This window comes from Leucoraja erinacea, chromosome 1, assembly GCF_028641065.1.
Source record: "Leucoraja erinacea ecotype New England chromosome 1, Leri_hhj_1, whole genome shotgun sequence".
Lineage (NCBI taxonomy): Eukaryota > Metazoa > Chordata > Chondrichthyes > Rajiformes > Rajidae > Leucoraja > Leucoraja erinaceus.
The window spans coordinates 55,575,802-55,601,051 of NC_073377.1; the positions used below are offsets into that span (position 1 = coordinate 55,575,802).

General features: G+C 42.2%; 1 protein-coding gene across 2 annotated transcripts in view; it reads left to right on the forward strand.

Annotated features, from left to right (window-relative positions):
- Positions 1 to 810: 810 nt before the first annotated feature.
- ppwd1 (peptidylprolyl isomerase domain and WD repeat containing 1) overlaps positions 811 to 25,250 on the forward strand; it is a 30,482-nt gene continuing 6,042 nt past the window's right edge. For both annotated transcript variants that reach the window (XM_055635091.1, XM_055635098.1), the window contains exons 1-7: positions 811 to 969; positions 2,999 to 3,101; positions 10,538 to 10,641; positions 12,848 to 12,968; positions 17,096 to 17,543; positions 20,907 to 21,097; positions 24,937 to 25,126. In XM_055635091.1, coding sequence (XP_055491066.1) covers positions 843 to 969; positions 2,999 to 3,101; positions 10,538 to 10,641; positions 12,848 to 12,968; positions 17,096 to 17,543; positions 20,907 to 21,097; positions 24,937 to 25,126 — 1,284 coding nt within the window. In that variant the 5' untranslated portion in view covers positions 811 to 842. The remainder of the gene's footprint in view (positions 970 to 2,998; positions 3,102 to 10,537; positions 10,642 to 12,847; positions 12,969 to 17,095; positions 17,544 to 20,906; positions 21,098 to 24,936; positions 25,127 to 25,250) is intronic.

Sequence of the window (25,250 nt, forward strand, 5' to 3'; positions counted from 1 at the left end):
GTTATCTGGGAAATGTATTAATCTAATTTACTACAATCTATTCCAAGTCATTAATGTATAAAGCAAATAGCAAGGGCAGTAACACTGATCATGTGGCACACCATTGGTCACAGGCTTCCAATCACAATACAAAATCATCAATCATCACCAAATCAATTTTGGGTCCAATTTGTTCTGAATCCAGTGGGCTAACCCTTTGAACCACATTAAATCTTGTCAAAGGCCTACATCGCCCATTGCTTCTCTCCAGAAATGCTGCCCGTCCCACTGAGTTACTCCAGCATTTTGTGTCTGTCTTCGATGTAAACCAGCATCTGTAGTTCCTTCCTACACATTACATTTCTTCGACTGATGCTGCCTGACCTGCAGTATTTTCTGTTTTAGCCTCACATGGAGTATGGTTGATTATTATTGTCTCCCACATCAGACCAAGATAAAGCCTAGCATTTATCTACCTTTAAGCCCGCCAAGACATCTAATACCTCTTCTTTTAAAGATAACTAATGATTTTAATGATAATAATGTTCAATCATTGTCCCCTTCCTTGAATTCTTCAACTAATTAGTCTGAAGAAGTCATCTGGCCACTTCCCTACACCCATGCTGCTTAGTTTACAGTTCCTAACTCATCTTCCAACATGTAGCAAGAGTATCTCAGGTGCCCACGTGGCCTTGACCCGAGGTCAGGATCGAACCCGCGTCCACGGCTCGTCAAGTTGCCGTTGGCCACCGCACACGTCACACGTCACCACGTGACCCACGCCCCTGCGTCGCGCTCTGTGACGCCTACGTCCCGACCGTGTCGCGCATGCGCTGGGTCAGGGGTGATAGCGTCACTTCAACATGGCGGCGCCCACGAAGAAGAAGAAGAAGCGGGGCTCGTCCCCGGAGGAGAGCGGATCTGAGTCGGCGGACGAGGAATGGGTGGGTCCTCTCCCCTCCCAGGCCCTTCATCTAAAGAAAAGGAAAGGTAATGAGCAGGTCTGCGGCGGTCTGGACTTCTGCACGATCCGCTTTCTGTCGAAGCGTTTCCCTACGACTGTGGAAATGTGAGGACAGGAAATGCCTGCAGCTTCGAAAAACATTTGTGATAAACGATCTCCGGAGGTTTGAAGGGTTTCGGCCCGAAACGTCACCTATTTCCTTCGCTCCATAGATGCTGCTGCACCCGCTGAGTTTCTCCAGCATTTTTGTGTACCTTTGATAAACGATCGTCTGTTTTATTTAGTGATAGCTGAGGATCGATTTTGTTTAAGGGCACTCGGTGGGATTAGTCAACTGTTCATTTCACCGCCTCTGTGGGTCTTTTGCACCCAGCTGTGGCTTCGGTGCAGGGCTGGGAGTGGGGCTGTTGTGGGATTTCGTTGTTGATACAATCAATACAATCCAATCAGTTTTATAGGGTGATTTCACGAAAGGTCACTGGAGCATAGATCCGCACCCACGTGACCAAAATTCTGAATTTGTCAGCGGCGGTACAATGAGAAAGGACACACAATACACGATAAAAGTTTACCGAGGTGGGCGATTTTGCAATTTTACGATTTTTCACTTAAAACTTTTGTTTAATAGTGGATGAGCGATAAAAAAAGTCAATAATGGTACTTGGATGAAATATAGCGAGCAAACGCGATAATTCCCTGGAATCTTGGCCAAAACAAGCTGTTTCCGAGGATTTGCACCTCAGTCAGAATTTACCTTAGTTGCATCTTTTTTTTGGACTGTAGATTTAGGACAGATGACACGGTCAAAGGGACTGGCCCACTGCGCTCAACCTAATGGCTGCGAGTTTAGAAGAGTGTTGTGTTTTCCCATTCACTAACATGTCGCAGATTATGCATGTACGACACTTCAGAGGTCCGTATGAGGTCACTGAACTTTCGTGAAATCACCCTATTCGTCATGCACATCGAGTGGAAGTTCCCGAATTTATACTGAGCCCCAGCTAGGTCACGGAAAATTTTTCGAGCAGGATTTTCAAAATTTTAATAGTGATGAGCGTTTGAACGTAAGGGTTCTTTTTAAGTCGCAGAAGCTGGAATCTTGGCCGAGGTTGCTATTTAGTTCGTCAGGCAGTCGAGGGCAGCCCCTGCGAGTCCTTAGGCCCATTGCGGCAACCTAATCTGCGAGTTTAGAAGAGTTGGGACTCAAAATCGCAGCATGGTGTGAGGCACTATTATCACTGGAACTCTTGCAGAATCGAGGGATGTTTTGAATACACTGTGGTTTTGTGGGTCGGAAATGAGCTTTTGAAAGGCTATTGTAGGAACTTGGCATGGACTTTTTAGTCGCAGTGGACTGGGGTTGCTATTTGTTAAGGCTGGCCGTATGTAATCTCCTTCAGGACTGGGCATTATAGAAACATAGAGACAAAGAAATTACCGACCGGTAGGAGTAAAGCCCCTAAATTTTCTATCCCCTTCGTGCCTCCCCCCCCCCTTATTCACTATGCAGTGATCACCTGGCTCTTCATCCGGGTGTGAACAGGCAGCGTCCTTTCCCTGGCCCCCGCCTTTGCAGTGTGTGTGTGGAGTGCCCTCGAACTTACAATGGGAACAGGCCACTACGCCCCTCAAGCCTGGCTGTTATTCATTATTCTTGTAGATGATCTCTGCTGGCTTCAACTCATTTGAGTTTTGCATGACCTTTTGCAAGAAATGATTCAGAAATGTGACAAATGTAAATTTGTTGGTTAAATATGAGGGAAACAAGTGGAGATTTAATGTAAATAGAGGGATGAGAAGTAGCTCATGTAATGTTTGGATGATTAAAGTGAAGACAAAAAAAGAGCTTGTATTAAAGCAGAATGAGCAGATCTCTTTGGAGGTAGACAAAAATGCTGGAGAAACTCAGCAGGTGAGGCAGCATCTGTGCAGCGAAGGAAGAAGGGTCTCGACCCGAAACGTCACCTATTCCTTTGCTCCACAGATGCTGAGTTTATTAATTAATTAATACATGTTAAGGATAAAAATGCATACCCTATGTTTTTTTCTTCCCAGTTCTTGATTTTGAGCATGTGTACCTGGAAAACATACCAAGTGCTTTAATGTATGAACGTAGCTACATGCACAGAGATGTTATAACGCATATAGTGTGCACCCGGTAAGTACTGCTTCCATTTTATTTTATTTAAAATAGAAAATTAAAACTGATATCTATGCAAGGTTGAAATTATATACAATGTTATACAACATCTTTATTTTCTTGGTATGGAACTGTATGCATTTTAAATAGAAACATAGAAAATAGGTGCAGGAGTAGGCTATTCGGCCCTTCGAGCCTGCACCGCCATTCAATATGATCGTGGCTGATCATCCAACTCAGTATCCCATACCTGCCTTCTCTCCATACCCCCTGATCCCTCTAGCCACAAGGGCCACATCTAACTCCCTCTTAAATATAGCCAATGAACTGGCCTCAACTACCTTCTGTGGCAGAGAGTTCCAGAGATTCACCACTCTCTGCGTAAAAAATGTTTTTCTCATCTCGGTTCTAAAGGATTTCCCCTCTATCCTTAAGCTGTGACCCCTTGTCCTGGACTTCCCCAACATCGGGAACAATCTTCCTGCATCTAGCCTGTCCAATCCCTTAAGAATTTTGTAAGTTTCTATAAGATCCCCCCCCTCAATCTCCTAAATTCTAGCGAGTACAATCCGAGTCTATCCAGTCTTTCTTCATAAGAAAGTCCTGACATCCCAGGAATCAGTCTGGTGAACTGTCTCTGCACTCCCTCTATGGCAATAATGTCCTTCCTCAGATTTGGAGACCAAAACTGTACGCAATACTCCAGGTGTGGTCTCACCAAGACGCTGTACAACTGCAGCAGAACATCCCTGCTCCTATACTCAAATTCTTTTGCTATGAATGCCAAGTTACCATTTGCTTTCTTTACTGCCTGCTGCACCTGCATGCCTACTTTCAATGACTGGTGTACCATGACACCCAGGTCTCGCTGCATCTCCCCTTTTCCTAATTGGCCACCATTTAGATAATAGTCAGCTTTCCTGTTTTTGCCACCAAAGTGGATAACCTCACATTTATCCACATTATACTGCATCTGCCATGCATTTGCCTACTCACCCAGCCTATCCAAGTCACCTTGCAGCCTCTTAGCATCCTCCTCACAGCTAACACTGCCCCCCAGCTTCGTGTCATCCGCAAACTTGGAGATGTTGCATTCAATTCCCTCGTTCAAATCATTAATATATATTGTAAATAGCTGGGGTCCCAGCACTGAGCCTTGCGGGACCCCCCTAGTCACTGCCTGCCATTCTGAAAAGGACCCGTTTACTCCTACTCTTTGCTTCCTGTTAGCCAGCCAGTTCTCTATTCACATCAATACTGAACCCCCAATGCCGTGTGCTTTAAGTTTATATACTAATCTCTTATGTGGGACCTTGTCGAAAGCCTTCTGAAAGTCCAGATATAACACATCCACTGGTTCTCCCCTATCCACTCTACTAGTTACATCCTCGAAAAATTCTATAAGATTCGTCAGGCATGATTTACCTTTCGTAAATCCATGCTGACTTTGTCCAATGATTTCACCACTTTCCAAATGTGCTGCTATCCCATCTTTAATAACTGACTCTAGCAGTTTCCCCACTACCGATGTTAGACTAACTGGTCTGTAATTCCCCGTTTTCTCTCTCCCTCCATTTTTAAAAAGTGTAGTTAGATTAGCTACCCTCCAATCCTCAGGAACTACTCCAGAATCTAAAGAGTTTTGAAAAATTGTCACTAATGCATCCAATATTTCTGGAGCTACTTCCTCAAGTACTCTGGGATGCAGCCTATCTGGCCCTGGGGATTTATTGGCTTTTAATCCACTCAATTTACATAACACCACTTTCCGGCTAACCTGGATTTCACTCAGGTCCTCCATCTCATTTGACCCGCGGTCCCCTGCCATTTCCGGCAGATTATTTATTTCTTCCTTGGTGAAGACGGAACCAAAGTAGTTATTCAATTGGTCCGCCATGTCCTTGTTCCCCATGATCAATTCACCTGTTTCTGACTGCAAGGGACCTACATTTGTTTTTACTAATCTCTTTCTCTTCACATATCTATAAAAACCTTTGCAGTCAGTTTTTATGTTCCCTGCCAGTTTTCTTTCATAATATACATTCCCTTTCCTAATTTTTATATTTTCCCTCTGTCCTCCTCTGCTGGTCTCTGAATTTCTCCCAGTCCTCTGGTTGGCTGCTTTTTCTGGCTAATTTGTACGCTTCATCTTTTGCTTTGATTATCCCTGATTTCCCTTGTTATCCACAGATGCATTACCTTCCCTGATTTATTCTTTTGCCAAACTGGGATGAACAATTGCTGTAGTTCATCCATGCAGTCTTTAAATGCCTTCCATTGCATATCCACCGTCAACCCTGTAAGAATTAATTGCCAGTCAATCTTGGCCAATTCACGTCTTATACCATCAAAGTAACCTTTCTTTAAGTTCAGAACCATTGTTTCTGAATTAACAATGTCACTCTCCATCCTAATGAAGCACTCAACCATATTATGGTCGCTCTTGCCCAAGGGGCCACGTACAACAAGACTGCTAACTAAACCCTTCCTCATTACTCAATACCCAGTCTAGAATAGCCTGCTCTCTCGTTGGTTCCTCTACATGTTGGTTTAGAAAACTATCCCGCATACATTCCAAGAAATCCTCTTCCTCGGCACCCCTGCCAATTTGATTCACCCAATCTATGTAGATTGAAGTCACCCATTATAACTGTTTTACCTTTGTTGCACGCATTTCTAATTTCCTGTTTGATGCCATCCCCAACTTCACTACTACTGTTAGGTGGCCTGTACACAACACCCACTAGCGTTTTCTGCCCCTTAGTTTTTCGCAGCTCTACCCATATCGATTCCACATCCTCCAAGCTAATGTCCTTCCTTTCCATTGCGTTAATCCCCTCTCTAACCAGCAACGCTACTCCCAGCCTTGGTCACCCTGGAGCCATGTCTCCGTGATCCCAACTATATCATAATCATTTATAGCTATCTGCACATTCAACTCATCCACCTTATTACGAATGCTCCTTGCATTGAGACACAAAGCCTTCAGGCTTTTTTTTACAACGCTCTTACCCCTTACACAATTATGTTGAAAAGTGGCCCTTTTTGATTTTTGCCCTGGATTTGTTTGCCTGCCGCTTTTACTTTTCACCTTGGTACCTATTGCTTCTACCCTCATTTTACTCCCCTCTGTCTCTCTGCTCACACATTTAAGAACCCCACCACCTATTATTCGCTGTTTATTATTGTTTTCTTCTTTCCCCCCTACATGTTGGGTCTGAGTGTTTCCCTTCTCTGCCTCCTGCCTCACACACTGTCCACTAGCTTTCTCTATTTGAGTCCCTACCCCCAACTGTTCTAGTTTAAATTGAATTGAATTGAATTGAATCCTTTATTTGTCATTCAGACCTTTCGGTCTGAACGAAATGTCGTTGCCTGCAGCCATACATGTAATAATAAACAACACACAATAAACACAAATTAACATCCATCATAGTGAGTTCACCAAGTCGCCGCCGCCAGAACGCCGCCTCAGCCGCCGGAGCACCGTCTCCACCCCACACCGATTAAAGTCTCCATAGTAGCCCTTGCAAATCTCCCCACCAGGATATTGGTCCCCCTCGGGTTCAAGTGCAACCCATCCTTTTTGTCGCACCTTCCACAAAAGAGGTCCCAATGATCCAGAAACTTGAATCCCTGACCTCTGCACCAGTCCTTCAGCCACGCATTTATCCTCCACCTCGCTCCATTCCTACTCTCACTGTCGCGTGGCACAGGCAGTAATCCCGAGATTGTTACCTTTGCGATCCTTCTCTTTAACTCTCCTCCTAACTCCCTAAATTCTCCTTTCAGGACCTTTCTCTTTTTCTACCTATGTCATTGGCACCTATATGTACCACAACCTCGGGCTCCTCTCCCTCCCATTTCAGGATATCTTGGACATGTTCAGACACATCCCAGACCCTGGCACCAGGGAGGCAAACTACCATCCGGGTCTCCCGACTGCGTCCACAGAATCGCCTGTCTGACCCACTAACTATAGTGTCCCCTATTACTAATGTTGATATTTTGTTTGATCTACAAATATTCTGTGGCTAGTGATGATATTTGTATTTGGATGAGAACTGAATGCTGTATCTTAGAAAGATAGATTATACTGAGAAATGGGTTTGTATAGAACATAAAACAGTACAGCACAGGAACAGGCCCTTTGGTCAACAATGACTTACCAAACAGCAAGACAAATTAATTTTTCTGGATGGCTTCAAAGCAAAGACTATAGTCCATGTTGAGTTGTGATTGGCAAGGTGGGACTGAGGAATGCTAACTTGAGTAGTTCCTACGCACGGATACATGGTGCACAATCTTGTCGTAACCAACACGTTTTGTGAGAGAGAAAAGATGTTACAGCCTTCAATGGTTGGGTATTAATGGTGGAGTAGCAAGATGGATTCACCAGTGGCTGAATGGGAGATGCCAGAGAGTAAATGGTTGTTTGTCATGGAGGCCAGTGACGAGTGGGGTGCCACAGGGATCTGTGTTGGGTCCACTGTTGTTTGTACATCAATGACTGAGGTGGGGAAAGTAGAGTTTCAAAGTTTGTATGGGCTGAAAGATGGCAGATGGAACTGATAAGTGTGAGGTGCTACATCTCTGGCAGGACAAATCAAAATAGAACATACATGGTAAATGGTGGGGAATTGAAGAATGTAGGTGAACAGAGGGATCACACTGGAACAGGCCCTTTGGTCATGTACAATGAAACTGTGCCAAACAGCAAGACAAATTAATAGAAGTTGGGGATTTTGTACAAGGCATTGGTGAGGCCAATTCTGGAGTATGGGCAATTTTGGTCGCCAAAGCAAAATAGAGAGAGTACAGAGGAGATTTACTAGAATGTTGCCTGGGTTTCAGCAACTAAGTTACAGAGAAAGATTGAACAAGTTAGGGCTTTATTCTTGGAGCGCAGAAGGTTAAGGGGGGACTTGATAGAGGTTTTTAAAATGATGAGAGGGATAGACTTGACGTGGAAAAGCTTTCCCACTGAGAGTAGATTCAAACAGGGGACATGACTTGAGAATTAAGGGACTGAAGTTTAGGGGTATCATGAGGGGGAACTTCCACTCAGAGAGTGGTAGCTGTGTGGAATGAGCTTCCAGTGAAGGTGGTGGAAAAGGATGTTTTTATCATTTAAAAAGCCTGGATAGTTATATGGATGCCCAAGAGAATAGAGGGTATGGTTGAGCGCAGGTAATGGGGACTAGGGGAGATTCCGTGTTGCACGGACTAGAAGGGTTGAGATGGCCTGTTTCCGTGCTGTAATTCTGTAATCCAGGCCCATCCATGCAATGTCCTGAGTGATTGCAGAGAAGTCTGTATCACCCATGCTATAACTTATGACTATTGAGATGACAACTGTTTAATCCATTTTGTTGTCACCATTTGCTGGTCCCAAAACAACCTGATGACTTCCAACCACCAGAACTCGCAGTATCTACAGCACATTCTCCTGCTGTCTCTTTTGAAATCATATTTCCAGCAGTGCTGGCTCGAAGGGCTGAATGGCCTCCTCCGACACCTATTTTCTATATTCATCTTCTCTGACTTTTCATTTTTGGACCATCTCCTAGACTCGAGTCCTCTATAACTTTTGCTGTCTTTCCTTTTGTACTCTGCTTTCTGTACTAAGAAACAGCAGAAGCTGATTCATTGCAAATGTGGTGTTCTTGGCTGGAAAATTCCATCGCACCTCAACCTCAGTAAACCCACAATGTAAACAAAAGGATCAGTGGAAGAGAGAGTGCAAGTTCGAGCAATTCACTGATAACAAGCATGCATCGATTCTTCAGCTCCATCAAGATCACCTGTGGCCTAAATATTATATGGAGATCAGAGAGGCACCAACACCTATTTATGGAGCACTCCTGAGCCGTGACTTTGTCCTTGATGTGAGCGCCCATGACTTCACAGCAAAGTAAGGCGAACAGCCTCACCACTGCTCCTGACTATTGAGAAAATGAAAAACACCAAGGCCATGGCAGTAGATGGTATTCATCTGCCATTCTTAAACTTTGTGGAGCGGAACCTCAGCCACAAACTCACAAAAGGATGATGCCAAATTTCACTGGTAATTAATGGGTACATGTGACAATAAACTGACCTTGGAACCTTGAGTGGTGATGTTTTACATGAAGCTGCTCTGAAAACAATGACTTCCCTAAAGTGTCCTCTCTCAATGACTACTGGCTGGTAGCTTTAATATTGGCCATAATTAAGTTTGTTAAATGGTTAATAATGGCCCACATTTGTGCCAGACTTCCGGACAATTCAGAATCCCTGCATTTCAGATGCAGGAGAAATGTGTCCACAGAGGATGTATCTCCCTTGCACTCCATTCAGCCCTGGATCACCTTGACAATAAGAACACCTATGTCCGGATGTTATTCATGGACTACAGCTCAGCTTTCAAGACCATAATTCCAAATGAGGTCAACCCTGCATTTCTAGATCATGGCCACAGGTTCTCCATCTGCAACTGGCTTCTAAACTTGGCTGGCTGACTTCAGGTGGTCAGAGTTGGTCATACCATTTCTTTCATCTTTACCCTCAACACTAGTGCTGCTTAGGGATGTGTGCACAGTCCTTTGCTCTACTCTTTGTGCACCTATGGCTCTATACACCTGTGTGGCCATGTACCAACTCCTTATGTAAGTTTGCTGATGATACTAACCTGTTGTTAACAGGATCTACCTCAAAGATGAGGCAAAGTACAGGAAAGAGATCGAGAACCTTGCGTCATGATGTCAGGACAATAACCCAGCCCTTAACATCAGTAAACTAAAATAATTGGTTGTTGGCCTCGGTAAGTGGGGGTGAACACAACTTGAACTTGTTGCTCAAGTTCAGATGGTCTCACCACGGGCATTAAAGTCTTGCAGTTGATGAAATGTTGTTGAACTGACATGCTCACTCTGGACAAAACTGTGGGGCCTTGGTTGCAGTGATACAATTGAAATTGTTATTATGACTAAAAGCACGAGACCGTATTTGTTAAATTTACTGCTTTCAACTTTTAATCGAATTGCTGAAACCTTTCTCCTTCCACAATACATTCAATGATTCAATTCTTGATAAATTGAATACTTTATCGTCACATGTACATAGGTACAATGAAATGCTTTGCATACAACCCAGTAAAACCGTACAGCAGACCTCACATAGGCAGTAGTCAAGAGTTACCATGTTTCTGGTGCTGACAAAGTTTCAAGCAAATAATGCAATTTCTCCAGTGTTCATGTGTAGGAAGGAACTGCAGATGCTCGTTTAAACCAAAGATAGACATAAAAAGCTGGTATAACTCAGTGGGTCAGGCAGCATCTCTGGAGAAAAGGACTAGGTGACATTTCGGGGTCGAGACCCTTCTTCGGACTCTTCAGAAAAAGACTCCAACTTTTTGTGTTTATCTCCAGTGTTCATGCTCGCTGACTAATACTGGTCTATTTGTAAATATGCAGGACGGATTTCCTCATAACTGCCAGCCAGGATGGTCATATCAAGTTCTGGAAGAAGACGGATGATGAAGGGATAGAGTTTGTTAAACATTTTCGCAGTAATTTAGGTAAAATGTTCTGGTAATCTAAGTTTTGTATACTTCACAATATAAAATAATATTTGTTTAAACATATTCTAATACTTCAAATAGAGAACTGATTAGAGAAAAATACATCGTGATTGTCATTTTGATACTGAGACTTAAAGGACATTATGGTAAAGTTGCAGGTACAATGGAAGAAATGCACTGCCCAATATGAAAGCTTTGTCACAACTAATGGGCCTTAGGTGATTTTTGAGGCGACTGTCAAATTGGCGGCAGTGGCCTGAAAAACCCGCAACCGGACCAGCGACTGTCAGAGTGGAGGACGAACACACACACACACACACACCACACCCCACCCCCCCCCCCCCCCCCCCCCATTTGGCCACTGCAGAGTCTCCTACAGTCGCCTGAAAAGTGCCCTGCGTGGGACAGGCCCATTAAGCTTCAGATACCCTTCAATGTGCAGTGCATATTTTAAGTAGATCTTGCGGTGCTATTTCTTTTTTTCCGTGATGTTGAGATAAAAGGTGCATGTTATGCCTTTGGCCATAAAGTAAATTTATTGCCTTTGACTTAATGGGAGCTTTATGTCACAAATATAGATGGTTGCTGACATAATTGGAATGATTGAACCATATCACTTAAAAGCTACTTAAAACCTACTTAGAACCATATCGCTTAAAGCTAGTAGACAAAAATGCTGGAGAAACTCAGCGGGTGAGGCAGCATCTGTGGAGCGAAGGAAATAGGCAACTTTTCGGGTCGAGACCCTTCTTCCTTCGCTCCATAGATGCTGCCTAACCCTGTTGAGTTTCTCCAGCATTTTTGTCTACCTTGGATTTTCCAGCATCTGCAGTTCCTTCTTAAATTTAAAAGTTAGGCAGACACCATTGTCTCTTAAGAACACAGCCGCTACTTTAACTACAGGTTAAATGAGCGTGTGATCGCTTATATTGATACTTTCAATGATACTCTGTTTAACAATGTAGCATACAGCTTTTAATATTTTTACCAATAACAAAAATAAACTTTGTGCTATTGAAAAGTTCGTTATTTTTTTAAATCATGCAGGGAAAAATAATTGTTATTGCTAGTCTAAAACACCTTTTCCCCCATCGACACAATTGTCTTTATAACACAATTTTGCATTACACAGGGTTTCTTAGGAACACAACTATTGTGTTATAACAGAACTACATGCATATATTAATGAGAAGTAGAAACAAGAAATGCACAGCAGCTACATTTGTGGGTGATCCACAATGAATTGGAAGGCAAGCTGCGAGAATATAAACAGTTTACAAAGATATGTTAATATGGAGTGAGCAACAATGTCCCCTCTCACCAATTTCTACAGATGGACCATGGAAAGTTTATTATCAGGTTTGGGAAAAGCTCCATCCAAGACCGCATGAAATTGCCTACCTTCTGTTGACTCCATTTATACCACACGCTGCCTCGGCAAGGGCAGCAGCATAATCAGGGATGAGTCGCACCCTGGCCATTCCCTCTTCTCCCCTCTCCCATCAGGCAAAAGGTATAGAAGTGTGAAAACATCCACCTCCAGATTTAGGGACAGCTGTTATCCGGCAACTGAATCATCCTATCACAACCAGAGAGCAGTCCTTAAATACTATCTACCTCATTGGTGACCTTCGGACTGTCCTTGATCGGACTTTGCTGGCTTTACCTTGGACTAAACGTTATTTCCTTATCATGTATCAGTACACTATAAATGGCTCGATTGTAATCGTGTATTGTCTTACTACTGACTGGGTAGCATGCAACAAAAACTTTTCACTCTACCTCGGTACACGTGACAATAAACAATAAACTAAACTAGTGTGAACGGGTGATCGGTGGTCAGCGTGGACTCTGTAGGCCAAAGGTCCTATTTGGATGCTGCATCTCGGAACTAAATTAAGGCCACGAGTCTTTGGGACTCTTTTCCTGGACATTGGACACAGGAGTTTTGCATTTTAAAGGCAGTGGCAAATAGTTTCTAGACAAACAAGGAGGTGAAGGTTATGTGATTTTGAGGTTACAATTGAATCAGCATTGATCTGATTTAATGATAATACAGACTTGAGGGCTCAAGTGACCTACTCCTCCTTCCAATTAATTTATCTGTATGTAACATTTTATCAAATAATCAGTTGTAATCAGTTGTAAACAGGAAATTTGGTAATGTAGGCTCACTTGTGTTTCATCTTATTTTTAAATGCAGGAGTTATTGAATCAGTTGGAGTCAGTGCAGAAGGAGCTCTATTCTGTTCTGCTGGTGATGATCAAGCAATGAAGATTTTTGATGTGGTCAACTTTGATATGATTAACATGCTGAAATTAGGGTAAGGAGACTAAAAGCACAGACCACTTGTCTGGAATGAGCCAAATGGTTTATTTCGGCATCATAAATGTTATATAATTCTTGAGTTCTATTTTCCTGTTGAAAATGGTATTTGCCGTTGTTTAGTATTGTATTTATAGTCTTTAATTTGAGATTTTCATAAGCTCACGATTGTTCGTGCTTCACAATAGAATTTTTTTAAAAGTCGGGAACAGAAAAAAAAATTGTTATACCCATTTTTCTTTGCAGAAGAGGAATTAAATTTAACTGTTGATTCATGAGATTAGTTGAGGTGGTTGAGAACACTTCAAAACATTATACCTTATTACCATCGGGCAAAGTCCATAAGACAAAGGAACAGAATTAGGCTATTCGGCCCATCGATTCTGCTCTAATTCTGCATTGTCACCATGAGAACTGGGGATCATGACAGAAGCCTCCTCGTGGCGATCCCTGGAAGCAACGACGCGATGCACTCTGTGACACGTCGTGCCACCATTCTGTCAACATGTTGGACGACGTCAGAAGCCAACATCGTCTGACACACGAGCGAACGAACCATGAGAACTGCCTTCAAAGATCAAATTTATTTGTCACGTGCACCATAAGGTGCAGTGAAATGTAATTTGCCATGCAGCGTTACAATTAAAAAAGGACACAATACACAACATAATTCAACATGTTCCCTATGCTGGGGGAGTCCAGAACCAGGGGCCACAGTTTAAGAATAAGGGGTAAGCCATTTAGAACGCTTTTTCTCACAGAGAGTGGTGAGTCTGTGGAATTCTTTGCCTCAGAGGGCGGTGGAGGCCGGTTCTCTGGATACTTTCAAGAGCGAGCTAGATGGGGCTCTTAAAGGTAGCGGAGTCAGGGGATATGGGGAGAAGGCAAGAATGGGGTACTGATTGGGGATGATCAGCCATGATCAGATTAAATGGCGGTGCTGGCTTGAAGGGCTGAATGGCCTACTCCTGCGCCTATAGTATATCGTCCATAACACAGACATCTACCATAGCATTCTTCACTGTGGTGGAAGGCAATACAGTTCAGACAGTCCTCCTCCTCCTCCGTTGTTCACCCGGGGCCCTGTCCCTCCGTATTCACCGCCACGGACGGCCCGATGTTCAAGCCCTCTGGCCAGGATGGTCGGAATGCCGACGTCGGGACCGGTCGAGCACACCCCGCGGCCCGGAGCTCTCAATCAGCCACCTCGGCCGGCATGCAAAAATACAATTTAAAATTCTTGCTCAAAATCTCTTTTTCTACCTCTCTAGAATAGATTAGTTTCTTTATTGTCATTGTAACTGAACCGCTATTTGTTTCTCTACCATCAGCATTTTTTTCAGGTTATATCCAAAACTTCTACCTCCAACAAAAACACAACTGAACACTGCTTTTAGTCCCCATAGATGCCCCAAAGTTGACTTCTTCCTTCCTGAAGTATGAATGCATCTCATCTATTTTCTGCACCTCTGCACTCATCCAACATCTCCTGGACTAAGAAGTATCGATATCATGAAAATTAAAACATGTCAATTGCTGGAAATGTGAAGTACAACAGGATTTCTTGGAAATACTCAGCACATCAGGTAGCATGTGAGAACAGAGGCAGTGTTAATGTTTCAGGCTGAAGACCCTGCTTCAGAACTGGGTAAGAGAGAACAATTAGGTTTATAAATGGTGAGAGAAGGATGGTTAGGACAAAATAAAGATCTCTGGGGCAAGGTCTAGGTTTCCAAGCTTTTACTGAGCTTTTCCCCCTCATAGTCTTTCTGTCCACAGCCTCACTTGCCAGGCTCTCTCCTCACTTGCTCACTCTTGGTTCTTGGGAGGGGAGTGGGGGAATACAACACCTCGATTGAAACTTGACCCATGCGTGCTCAAATTGAAAAGAACATTTGGGATGGATTTAGGTTCACGCATCAAGGCCCTTCGAAAGCCCTGAGAAAACAGGCATGTGCATATCCCTCCCAAAGTTCCTACTTGCCCATCCTATCAATCAACTGCTGACCTATTTGTGATAGTCTGTCGGTATCCTAGTGGCCACCTCCGACTGGAGTGGAAGTAGGTCACCTCAATCCCAAGGGACTGCCAAAGAAGAAAATGACAACATTGCTATTCTTGATTTAATTTATACTTTGGAACTGTGCAAGAAGCTAAATTCACAAAGCTCCAAGGAAACCAAAGGAACACACCTCAGCCTTAGAGTCTGAGCTTTGCAGATGCCTGACATTGAATGCAATATTTCAGGCGATAGCCACTATTTTGGATGTAGGGCAGTTATTGATAGAAATAACTGCAGTTGTACATGACTCCTCCAGATCTCTCTCTTCATTCTTCACCATAATCCCTTTTGCATTTAATCATTCTCCATCTATCCCGATCACAAACCTTCCCTTTTCTTTTTACCCCTCTTTTCATCGTCATTCTACTCACTGAAAATATGCTATTACAAAAAGCATTTCCATTTTATTTGAATATTCACACCTTTTCTATTTTCCCAGATGCTGTCTGATCTGTTATGGATTTAGTTTAGTCTAGACTAAATGGGACCCGTTGGGTCCCAGCTTCACACGGAAGGGCTGGTCCCCCAACACAAATTTCCACCTCTCCACTAATTCCAATATTGCTGGCCTGTGGAAGGGGAGAGGCTTTCTGGAGCGCTAGCATAGGTGTTGTGGGCCGAAGGGACTGGTTTCCAGAGGGCTAGTATGGATATTGTGGGCATACACACACACACACTGACTCACACACCATATATATGGCAGTACACTTTCTTGAATACTCACATGGCTGAGCGTGGCCTCTCCACTTTGGCGCTTCCGCAGTCAGCGGCACTTCCGCAGTCAGTGAGACCTCTGCACTCACCGGAAATTACGCAATCAGCGCGACCTGTCCACTAAGCGGAAGTCACGAAATGAGTGGGACTTTTGAACCAAACACAGTCAGAACTAATAAAGCATTTATTCCTTCTAAACACAGTCAGACCTAATAAAGCATTGCAGTTTCAAGCACAGGCAGGGCAGCAGGCCAAACAACTCATGGCATTGTCATTAAGGGCTAACAAATCGTTTATTGCAAGTACATTGCAGACTCACAGTTCAGTTGATTCACAGCTTAGAATGAGCTGTGGCCTCTCCTTCGTGATCTTGCAGAGTGACTGAGTCACGTTAAGGCATCCGGGGTTTTATAATCCTGCCCCCCCCCCCCCCCCCCCCCCCCCCCCCCCCACAAGAGGCATTACCTTCATCGCGGTGATTGACAGGCAAGAAGATCTCAAGTTTTTAAACACTCATTTTTTTTGGCAGGGCCTCGGGGCCTGCTCAGCGGAGGAGGACTGCGAGTAAGATGGCCAAATATCATAGCGATATATGGCAGCGTTTTTTTCTAAAATCAATATACAGTGCAGATAGGAAGTGGTCAAGATGACACTTTTAATTATATAGATTTTCAGCATCTACAGTACATTCTCCTTGAGATGCATATCCTCCCATATCGCCGTGAGGGAGGGGGATGAACAATGAACAATGGAGGACCTGGTGTGGAGAACAAAGGGGGAGTCGGCGGGTGTACTTTGTAACTTTGTCAACGCTGTTTATGTGGTGACTATTTGCATACCATGGGTATTCAAGCAAAGAATTACACTGCTTTGTCACATGTGACAATAAAGTATCCCATTCCATTATCTTCCTTTGTCAGCCAGTTCTTATTAACATGCTGGGGAGTTAATATTTGTTCTTGTCCATGCAGTGTCACTTAGGGTGAGCAATTTAAAATAGTTTGATTCTTTAAGCAACATGAAATCGAGTAACCTTTGATTACACTTTGTCATTAAATATAAAAGCTAATAATTATTATGTGCATTAGACTTGTGAAGCATAAATATTAACATGAAAAATTGATAATTTCTTCTCAAATTTATTTTGGAAATCTCTTTTTGATGCTAGGTATTTTATTTTAATTATTTCCATTCTTTGGTGCATTTTTGAAATAATGTAAGTTTTCTTTCTTAATTTGGTTCTCTAAAAGTTTAGATATTGGAGTACAACATTTTAATACCCTATAATCAAGAAATGGAATAGAATCCACTGTGTATTTGAAACTAGTGTCTCAATGTTCTTTTTGTAGGTACCATCCTGGTATGTGTGGGTGGATTTACTCGCCAGGAGATGCAATATCCGCTGTTGCCTGTTCAGAGAAAGTTTCGGGGAAGATCTTTGTTTACGATGCCAGAGGGGACAACCAGCCACTCCATGTATTTGAAAAACTGCACAGCTGCGCCCTCAGTGAGATCTGTTTAAATTCTGTCTATAAAGTCATTGTATCGACTGACAAATCAGGAATGCTGGAATATTGGACTGGGCCACCCACCGACTACAAATTCCCCAAAAACATAGAGTGGGAATACAAAACTGATACAGACCTGTATGAATTTGCAAAATGTAAATCGTACCCAATAGGCATCGCGTTTTCCTCTGATGGAAAAAAAATGGCTACCATTGGGTCTGACCGTAAAGTACGTATTTTCAGATTTTTGACTGGAAAGCTCATGAGAGTATTTGACGAATCCCTAACGGTAAGTGAACAATTAAAAAAATTCAACAATTTTCTGTTAAATCCCTATTTTGACACATGTTAGTAATATCTTATGTGAACTTTTGCCATTTAGTGCGATTGCATTGTATTGTGGCCATGTATAATCTGACCTGCAGCTGCCTTCATTCTAATGTTAAGAACACAAAATTTAGCCCAGGTGTTGGTCATCCGGTCCTTTGAGCCTGATCTGCCAATCATCAAGATCAGGATCGATCTATTTATCTTTGCATCATTCTCCAGGACTATCCCATGGGACCCTTAACATCCAAAAATCTACCAATCTCTTCTGAATGACCTTGATGACTGAGCATTTACAATCATCTGAAGGAGTGCATTCCAAAGATTTATCACCGAGTGAAGATATGTTCCCCCTTTTATATTGAGACATTAATCCCTAGTTTGAGACTCCTCAGCCAGGAGTAACATCTTTCCTGCATCCACTCTGCTGAGCCCTGCAAGAATGTTATGTTTTGATGAGAATCACCTCTCATTTTTCAAAATTCTAGTGAATGTAGGCCAAATCAACTCAAGGTCTCCATGCAGCAAATCCATCATCTCAAGAACCAGAATAATGAATCCTTACTGCACTCCACGATGCAAGTAATGTTTTTTGGTTAAGGACAGCAAAGCTATGTATAATTTTGGAGATGCACTTTTCCCCAATTATTGCAGTAAGACCTCCTGGGTCGCCTAAATTGAGGAAGGACATTCTTGCTGTTGAGTGCAGCGTAGGTCACTAGATTAATTCCTGGGATGATGGAATGACATATGATGAAAGAATGGATCGACTGGGCTTATATTCACTGGAATTCAGAAGGATCTTATAGAAACATGTAAGATTCTTAAGGGATTGGAGAGGCTAGATGCAGGAAAAATATTCCGACATTGGGGGAGTCCAGAACCACGGGTCACAGTATAAGAATCAGGGGTAGGCCATTTAGGACTGAGATGTGGAAAAACATTTTTATGAATCTTTGGAATTCTCTGCCAGAAGGCAGTGGAGGCCAATTCACTGGATGTTTTCTAGAGAGTTGAATATAGCTTTTGGGGCTAACGGAATCAAGGGATATGGGGAGAAAGCAGGAACAAGGTACTGATTTTGAATGATCAGCCATGATCATATTGAATGGCAGTGCTGGCTTGAAGGGCCGAATGGTCTACTCCTGCACCTACATTCTATGTTTGCTTCTATACACAAATCTTCTTGTAATAAAAGCCAGTTAACTATTTGGCTTTTTATTTGCTTGTTCCACATGGTGGCACAGCGGTAGAGTTGCTGTTGGACAGCGCTTACAATGGCATAGATCCGGGTTCAATCCCAACTACGGGTGCTTTTTGTACGGAGCTTCTACGTTTTCCCCGTGACCATGCGAGGTTTCACCGAGATCTTCTCTTTCTTCTCACATGCCAAACGCGTACAAGTTTGTCGGTTAATTGGCTTAGTATAAATGTAAATTGTTCCTAGTGTGTGTAGGATAGTGTTAATATGCAGGGATTTCTGGTCGATGCAGACTTGGTGGGCCAAAGGGCATGTTTCCGCACTGTATCCCTAAACTAAACTAAACTAAACTAAACGTGCATGTTAACCTTCTGTCATTTGTGTACAAGGGCACCTTCAAACATCATCATTCACCAATCTCAATTTTTTTTTGAATACTCGTGATTTTCACTTTTGTGCTCCCAAGTGCATGACCTTTTTCCACATTCTGGCATATTCTCAATTATTCGCCTCCCTTATCTGTATTGTTTTGAAGCCGTTCATTCTTACTACTCTTTGTTTTTTAACTAATACATTTTGTACAATTGGTGTCCTCTGCCAAATCGTGACATAGATCATGAATAGTTGTGAGCCAAGTGCTCAAACTCTGCTAATCAATCTGCCAACCTGAGAACATCCTACTCATCCCCACGCCTGCTACCTGTTCGTTCACCATTTCTCTGTTTGTGCCAGTCCCCGATCTGCATCCTTCCATCTTGTTAGCCAAATTCCTGTATGGGATCAATATTAAAATTCATGTTATTATTAATAGTTACTTACTCTGGGCCTGTAATAAACTGGTTGGATGAGTAGGACAGTTTTCATTAAAACTTGTTCAACTATGGGGAAAAAAACTGCAGATGCGGGTTTAAATCGAAGGTAGATACAATATGCTGAAGTAACTCAGTGGGACAGGCAGCATCTCTGGAGAAAAGGAATGGGTGACGTTTCGGGTCAAGGCGCTTCTTCAGTCTGAAGAAGTGTCTCGACCCGAAGCGTCACCCATTACCTCTCTCCAGAGATGCTGCCTGTCCCGCTGAGTTACTCCTGCATTTGGTATCTACCTATAAATATTTGAGGTTAGTCGAGCCCTTCAGCCTGTTCCATGTACTCAGTGATCAGATTAAAGATCCTCTATCTTAAAACACTTTCTCCTTCCTACTTTGAAAGTCTTTTTTCAGACCTGTAATCTCTCCTTCATTCACTGCCTTCAGTCTTGTTCCCATGCATTATTGTAAACAAAACATCATTGTATTTATTTCTATATTCAGTGTTTTGTAACCTTTTGATAACTTTAGAGATACGGCTTGGAAACGGGTCCTTTGGTCCACCAAGTCAACGCCGGCCAGTGATCACCCCGTACGCCAACACTATCCTACACACTGGGGACAATTTAACTATTTTACCAAAGCCAATCAACCTATTCAAACCTGTACCTTTTTGGGTTGTAAGAGGAAGCTGGTGCACCTGCAGAAAACCCATGTGGTCACAGGGAGAACGTGCAAACTCCATTCCTACATCACCCGTGGTCAGTATCGGATCCGGGTCTCTGGCGCTGTAAAGCAGCAACTCTACTGCTGTGCCACTACGCTGCCACTGATAAATAGGGCAAATTATTTGCTTTTTTCAATTACTTCCAGCTCCCTTTCTCAGCTTTAATGTTCTCCTTTTAATCACTGCATGTAATTCTTGGATGTAACTGCAGCAGAGATAGAAATGGCTGGTTGTCAAGCACCATGAGACCACCTAAAGGTAGTGTTGGCTAGGCAGCATCTTTAGTACAATTATGCTTGTGATGAAACAGTCTGTATGTGCGGTTCTACTTTGAACCATTGCGGAAGCTGCAGCATATTAGAGCTCTGCCCACTGTAGAATGCCCTGCACTGACACTTGCTGAATGAAAATATTGATATGTCATGTTCATGAAGTCTTGCAACTTCTTCCCATCTCCTGAAAGTTTTTGTAACACTATTCAGTGCCTACATATGTAGTTCATGTTGAGATTCTGAAATAATCTTCATTTACAGTTATTCTGTGATATAATTCAGTGAGATGCGAATTGAACTATTATTTGATGTTTTTAAGATGTTTACAGAACTGCAGCAGATGAGACAACAGCTCCCCGACATGGAGTTTGGCCGACGTATGGCTGTCGAAAGAGAATTGGAGAAAGTTGATGGAATGAGGCTAGCCAACATTGTTTTTGATGAGACTGGACACTTTGTACTATATGGCACAATGCTGGGAATTAAAGTAATAAATATAGAAACAAACAGGTATTTATGAAAATAAAATGATGCATAAAATCATAATAAAGTAAGAGAATCGCCAGACTAGCTGTGAAATTGAATACACAAAATGGAATGGATTCATTTTGATATTGCAGTTATTTCTCCTTTTATTCGTATATGGTTTGAAGCAATCTGCTTGTTTTTGCATGTCACCTTTAGCTGGAGATCTGTAGACACAAATAAAAAAGATGGCTTGCCAGTAATATGAGATGTAACAGAACCATCCATTTGGGCTTCCCATGAAAAACATGAGTTTCTTGATTATGTATGTATTTGAATAGGGATTTGGGAAGGGCGAAAGGACTTGGTTTGGAGTTAATTGTGGTAGAATGGAATAGGGAAATCAATGGCAAGCATCAAATAATGAAAATATGGGAAATGGTCTGTAGAATTTTGGATGTGTGGGATGTAATGTAGGGCAAAGCACGAGAGGATGTTCATGTGGGGAAATTTACCTTGATGGCAGGAAAGCTGTTTTGTTTTGTCATAATAGATAGGGTTACATTGAGGAGGCCGTGTTTGTTTATTAAGTGCAACTAAGGAGAAAAAATGGCTATGTTTCCTCATCTAATTGCTTTGTTCTTTGGCTGAAAACATGTGCATGTCAGCTGAGGACATTAGACTTGGCTATGTTATGCTATTATACAAGCACACAATGCGATGGGAGACATCTGGCCCATTGATTTTGCCAGCTATTTTGAAAGACCTGTTCAATTAGTCTTACTCCATTTTATCCACAGCCATACACATGTTTACTTTTCAGCAATAAATCTCATTGCCTTTTAAAATTTACTATCAGAATTGTATCAACCTGAGAGTGGATTTTGGATCATGTCGTGCTAATTGCTGAAGACACATTTTGATTGACTGTGTCTTATTTTGCCCAATTATTTCATATCACTGCGCCCACAGTTCTAGAGAATGGCAATTACATTTTGACTCCAGTGAAAACAGAAGGTCCCAATGCATATTAAACTGGTGGTCAACAAGGCATATGTTCAAATAATTATCCAGAATGTTTGGTGTTGGAAGATTAAAATAAGGCAGCCATCTGTGGGAGGTTTGTATGAATGTAGATGGACTGGGTTATTTGGCCTCCTGAATCTAATCACTGAGATCATGGCTGGTTTGTGACTCAATTGCATGCTGCTTAACGGAAATTTGGATTTTGTTGTTTGGAACCTTTCTGAACTACTGCTTTATATCCCAAGAAACATGTGTGCCTTGGAGGGGGTCTTATGCACATTCAAGGGAATCATCTCTGCCTTTCTGACGGGCTATGCCATGAGAACAGATTACATAAACTGTCAATATTCTCTCGAGTTTAGAAAGATGGGCTGTTGAAATCTTAAATGATTTGATTTTTCTCCAGTGGGGACAAATCCAGAAAACAATGCTAATAATTAAACGTGGCTCATACAATGAAGCCAAAGAATTATTTTCCATGAAAATGATAGAACTTAGAACTATGCAGCAGAGGCCCACGATATCTGTGCAGAATGTAGTAGCAAATTAAACTCATCCTTTCTGTTTGCAAGTGATCCATATCCCTCCATTTTCTGCATATTCATGTGTCTGTCTAAAAGTCTCTTAAATTACTCCATTATATTTGCTTCCATCACCACCTGTGGCAATGCATTCCACATACCCACCACTCATAGAAACATAGAAAATAGGTGCAGGAGTAGGCCATTCGGCCCTTCGAGCCTGCACCACCATTTGATATGATCATGGCTGATCATCCAACTCAGTATCCTGTACCTGCCTTCTCTCCATACCCCCTGATCCCTTTAGCCACAAGGGACACATCTAACTTCCTCTTAAATATAGCCAATGAACTGGCCTCAACTACCTTCTGTGGCAGAGAATTCCACAGATTCACCACTCTCTGTGTAAAAAATGATTTCCTCATCTCGGTCCTAAAAGTCTTCCCTCTTATCCTTAAACTGTGACCCCTAGTTCTGGACTTCCCCAACATCGGGAATAATCTTCCTGCATCTAGCCTGTCCAACCCCTTAAGAATTTTGTAAGTTTCTATAAGATCCCCCCTCAGTCTTCTGAATTCCAATGTGTACAAGTCGAGTCTATCCAGTCTTTCCTCATATGAAAGTCCTGCCATCCCAGGAATCAGTCTGGTGAACCTTCTCTGTACTCCCTCTATGGCAAGAATCAGTCTGGTGTCTTTCCTCAGATTAGGAGACCAAAACTGTATGCAATACTCCAGGTGTGGTCTCACCAAGACCCTGTACAACTGCAGTAGAACCTCCCTGCTCTTAAACACTCTTGTGTTTTAAAAAAACGTGCTTCGCATATTTCCTTTAAACTTGCTCCCTCTCACGTTAAAAGCTCTGCCCTCTTGTATTTCCATCTTGAGGAGGAAAAATATTCTGACTATCTATCCTGTCTGTGCCCCTTCATACTTTTATAAACTTCTATCTCTGGAGCATCAGACTTCGATGCTCCAGAGAAAATAATCCAAATATGTCCAACCTCTCCAGGTCTAATCCATACAACATTCTGGTAAATCTCTTCTGCAAGAATGGCCCAAGTACTATCTAAACTGATACAAATGTATGCTAAGTGCAATAACTAACTCCATATGCAAAACTCAGCTACCTACATAAGAAAGCAAAGGCAGGTAAATGAAGCTGAGGTACAATTTAGCTATGATCTAATTAAATAGCACATCTGGCAAGGAACTGTATTGAATGGCTTTGTCTTCCTGAAGTATAAAAAGTCAACATGATCAAGGAAAAAACAGTCATTGTGCATCAGGGTGAAACTAAATAGAAATATTGCTGGGTAAAATTGCAAAATTAGTCGTTTTAACAGATTTCTGAAAGTTAAAAGATGCTTTGGATCCAGAGAGCCATGTTTGGTGAAGGGTGCTGAGGAATGACTTGGGATGGAGAAGTAGAGGGCCCAGGTGCACAGCCAAATGATGTAGTTAAGAATGCCTGGTTATGGAACCGCTTGATGGAGAGGATATTGGAATTGAACTAATATAAATACTAATGGCTGCAATATGGTAAGCTTTCAGAAGAATGAAAAGCATTAGATTGATCACAAAATTCCAACAAAAATGAGCGCTTAATGTGGAATTGTCACATTTCTAGCAATGATACAGTAGTTTGTGAGCTCACCCACTTTAGGGCATGTTTGTAATACTGGGATTCCAATCTCTTTGTAGAGATATGGATTATGTATAGGTCGATGAGGTTAAATTATCTTGGTATCATGTTTGGCACAGACCTTTCGGTCTGAAGGGCCTGTTCCTGTACTGTACTTTATCTATGTTCTATATTTATAACATTTTGCAGCAATATGTACAATTTTTTTTTAAATAGTTGAGCATTTTTGAATGTTTTTCCAAGATATTCACCAGCATTCAAGCTCTGGTAGCCGGTTCACCCAAGAGAAGTAGCTAACTAGCTCTCGCAGCAGTTCAGTAGGATTCATGATCAAGGCTCTGTGTTATTCAGTACCTCTAATTACACAGAAGCTGATTTCCATGCAGGACCAGCACCTGCTTCAAATAAGAAGCTGTTTAACGGACAGACCTTGCTGACCTTGGGCAGTGAGCAGTTCAGTGGGATTTCTGGGTCAGTGTATTCCTTTGTTCCGGTTTTCCAGTTGCAATATCTTCCTATTCCATAACATTCCCTACGACCTCTCCAAATTCTGTCAAGTAAGATGCACAAAAACAATACAGTACAATTGTAGGTCTTGGATATCATACAATGAAATTGAAGGCATTGGGGGGATAATTGCTTCTAAACATTTTGGTGATGTGAGTGGATTGTGAACGTTTTTATTCCCCTAAGGTGTGTGCGGATCTTGGGTAAACAAGAAAATATACGGGTGGTGCAACTGACCCTGTTCCAAGGTGCAGCTAAACCAGCTCAGGCTGTAATGACCATGGAGATGAAAGCATCTGACAACCCTGCACTGCAAAATGTTCAACATGATCCAACTGTATTCTGCACAGCATTTAAAAAGAATCGATTTTATATGGTGGGTGGAAATCTTTGTTCACAATTAATTGACAATTTCAATAAAACATACTAGATATTCAAATTATTTGCTGCAGTAAATTAATGTAATAAGGTCCCTTGATGCAGAATGGATGTTTATTTTA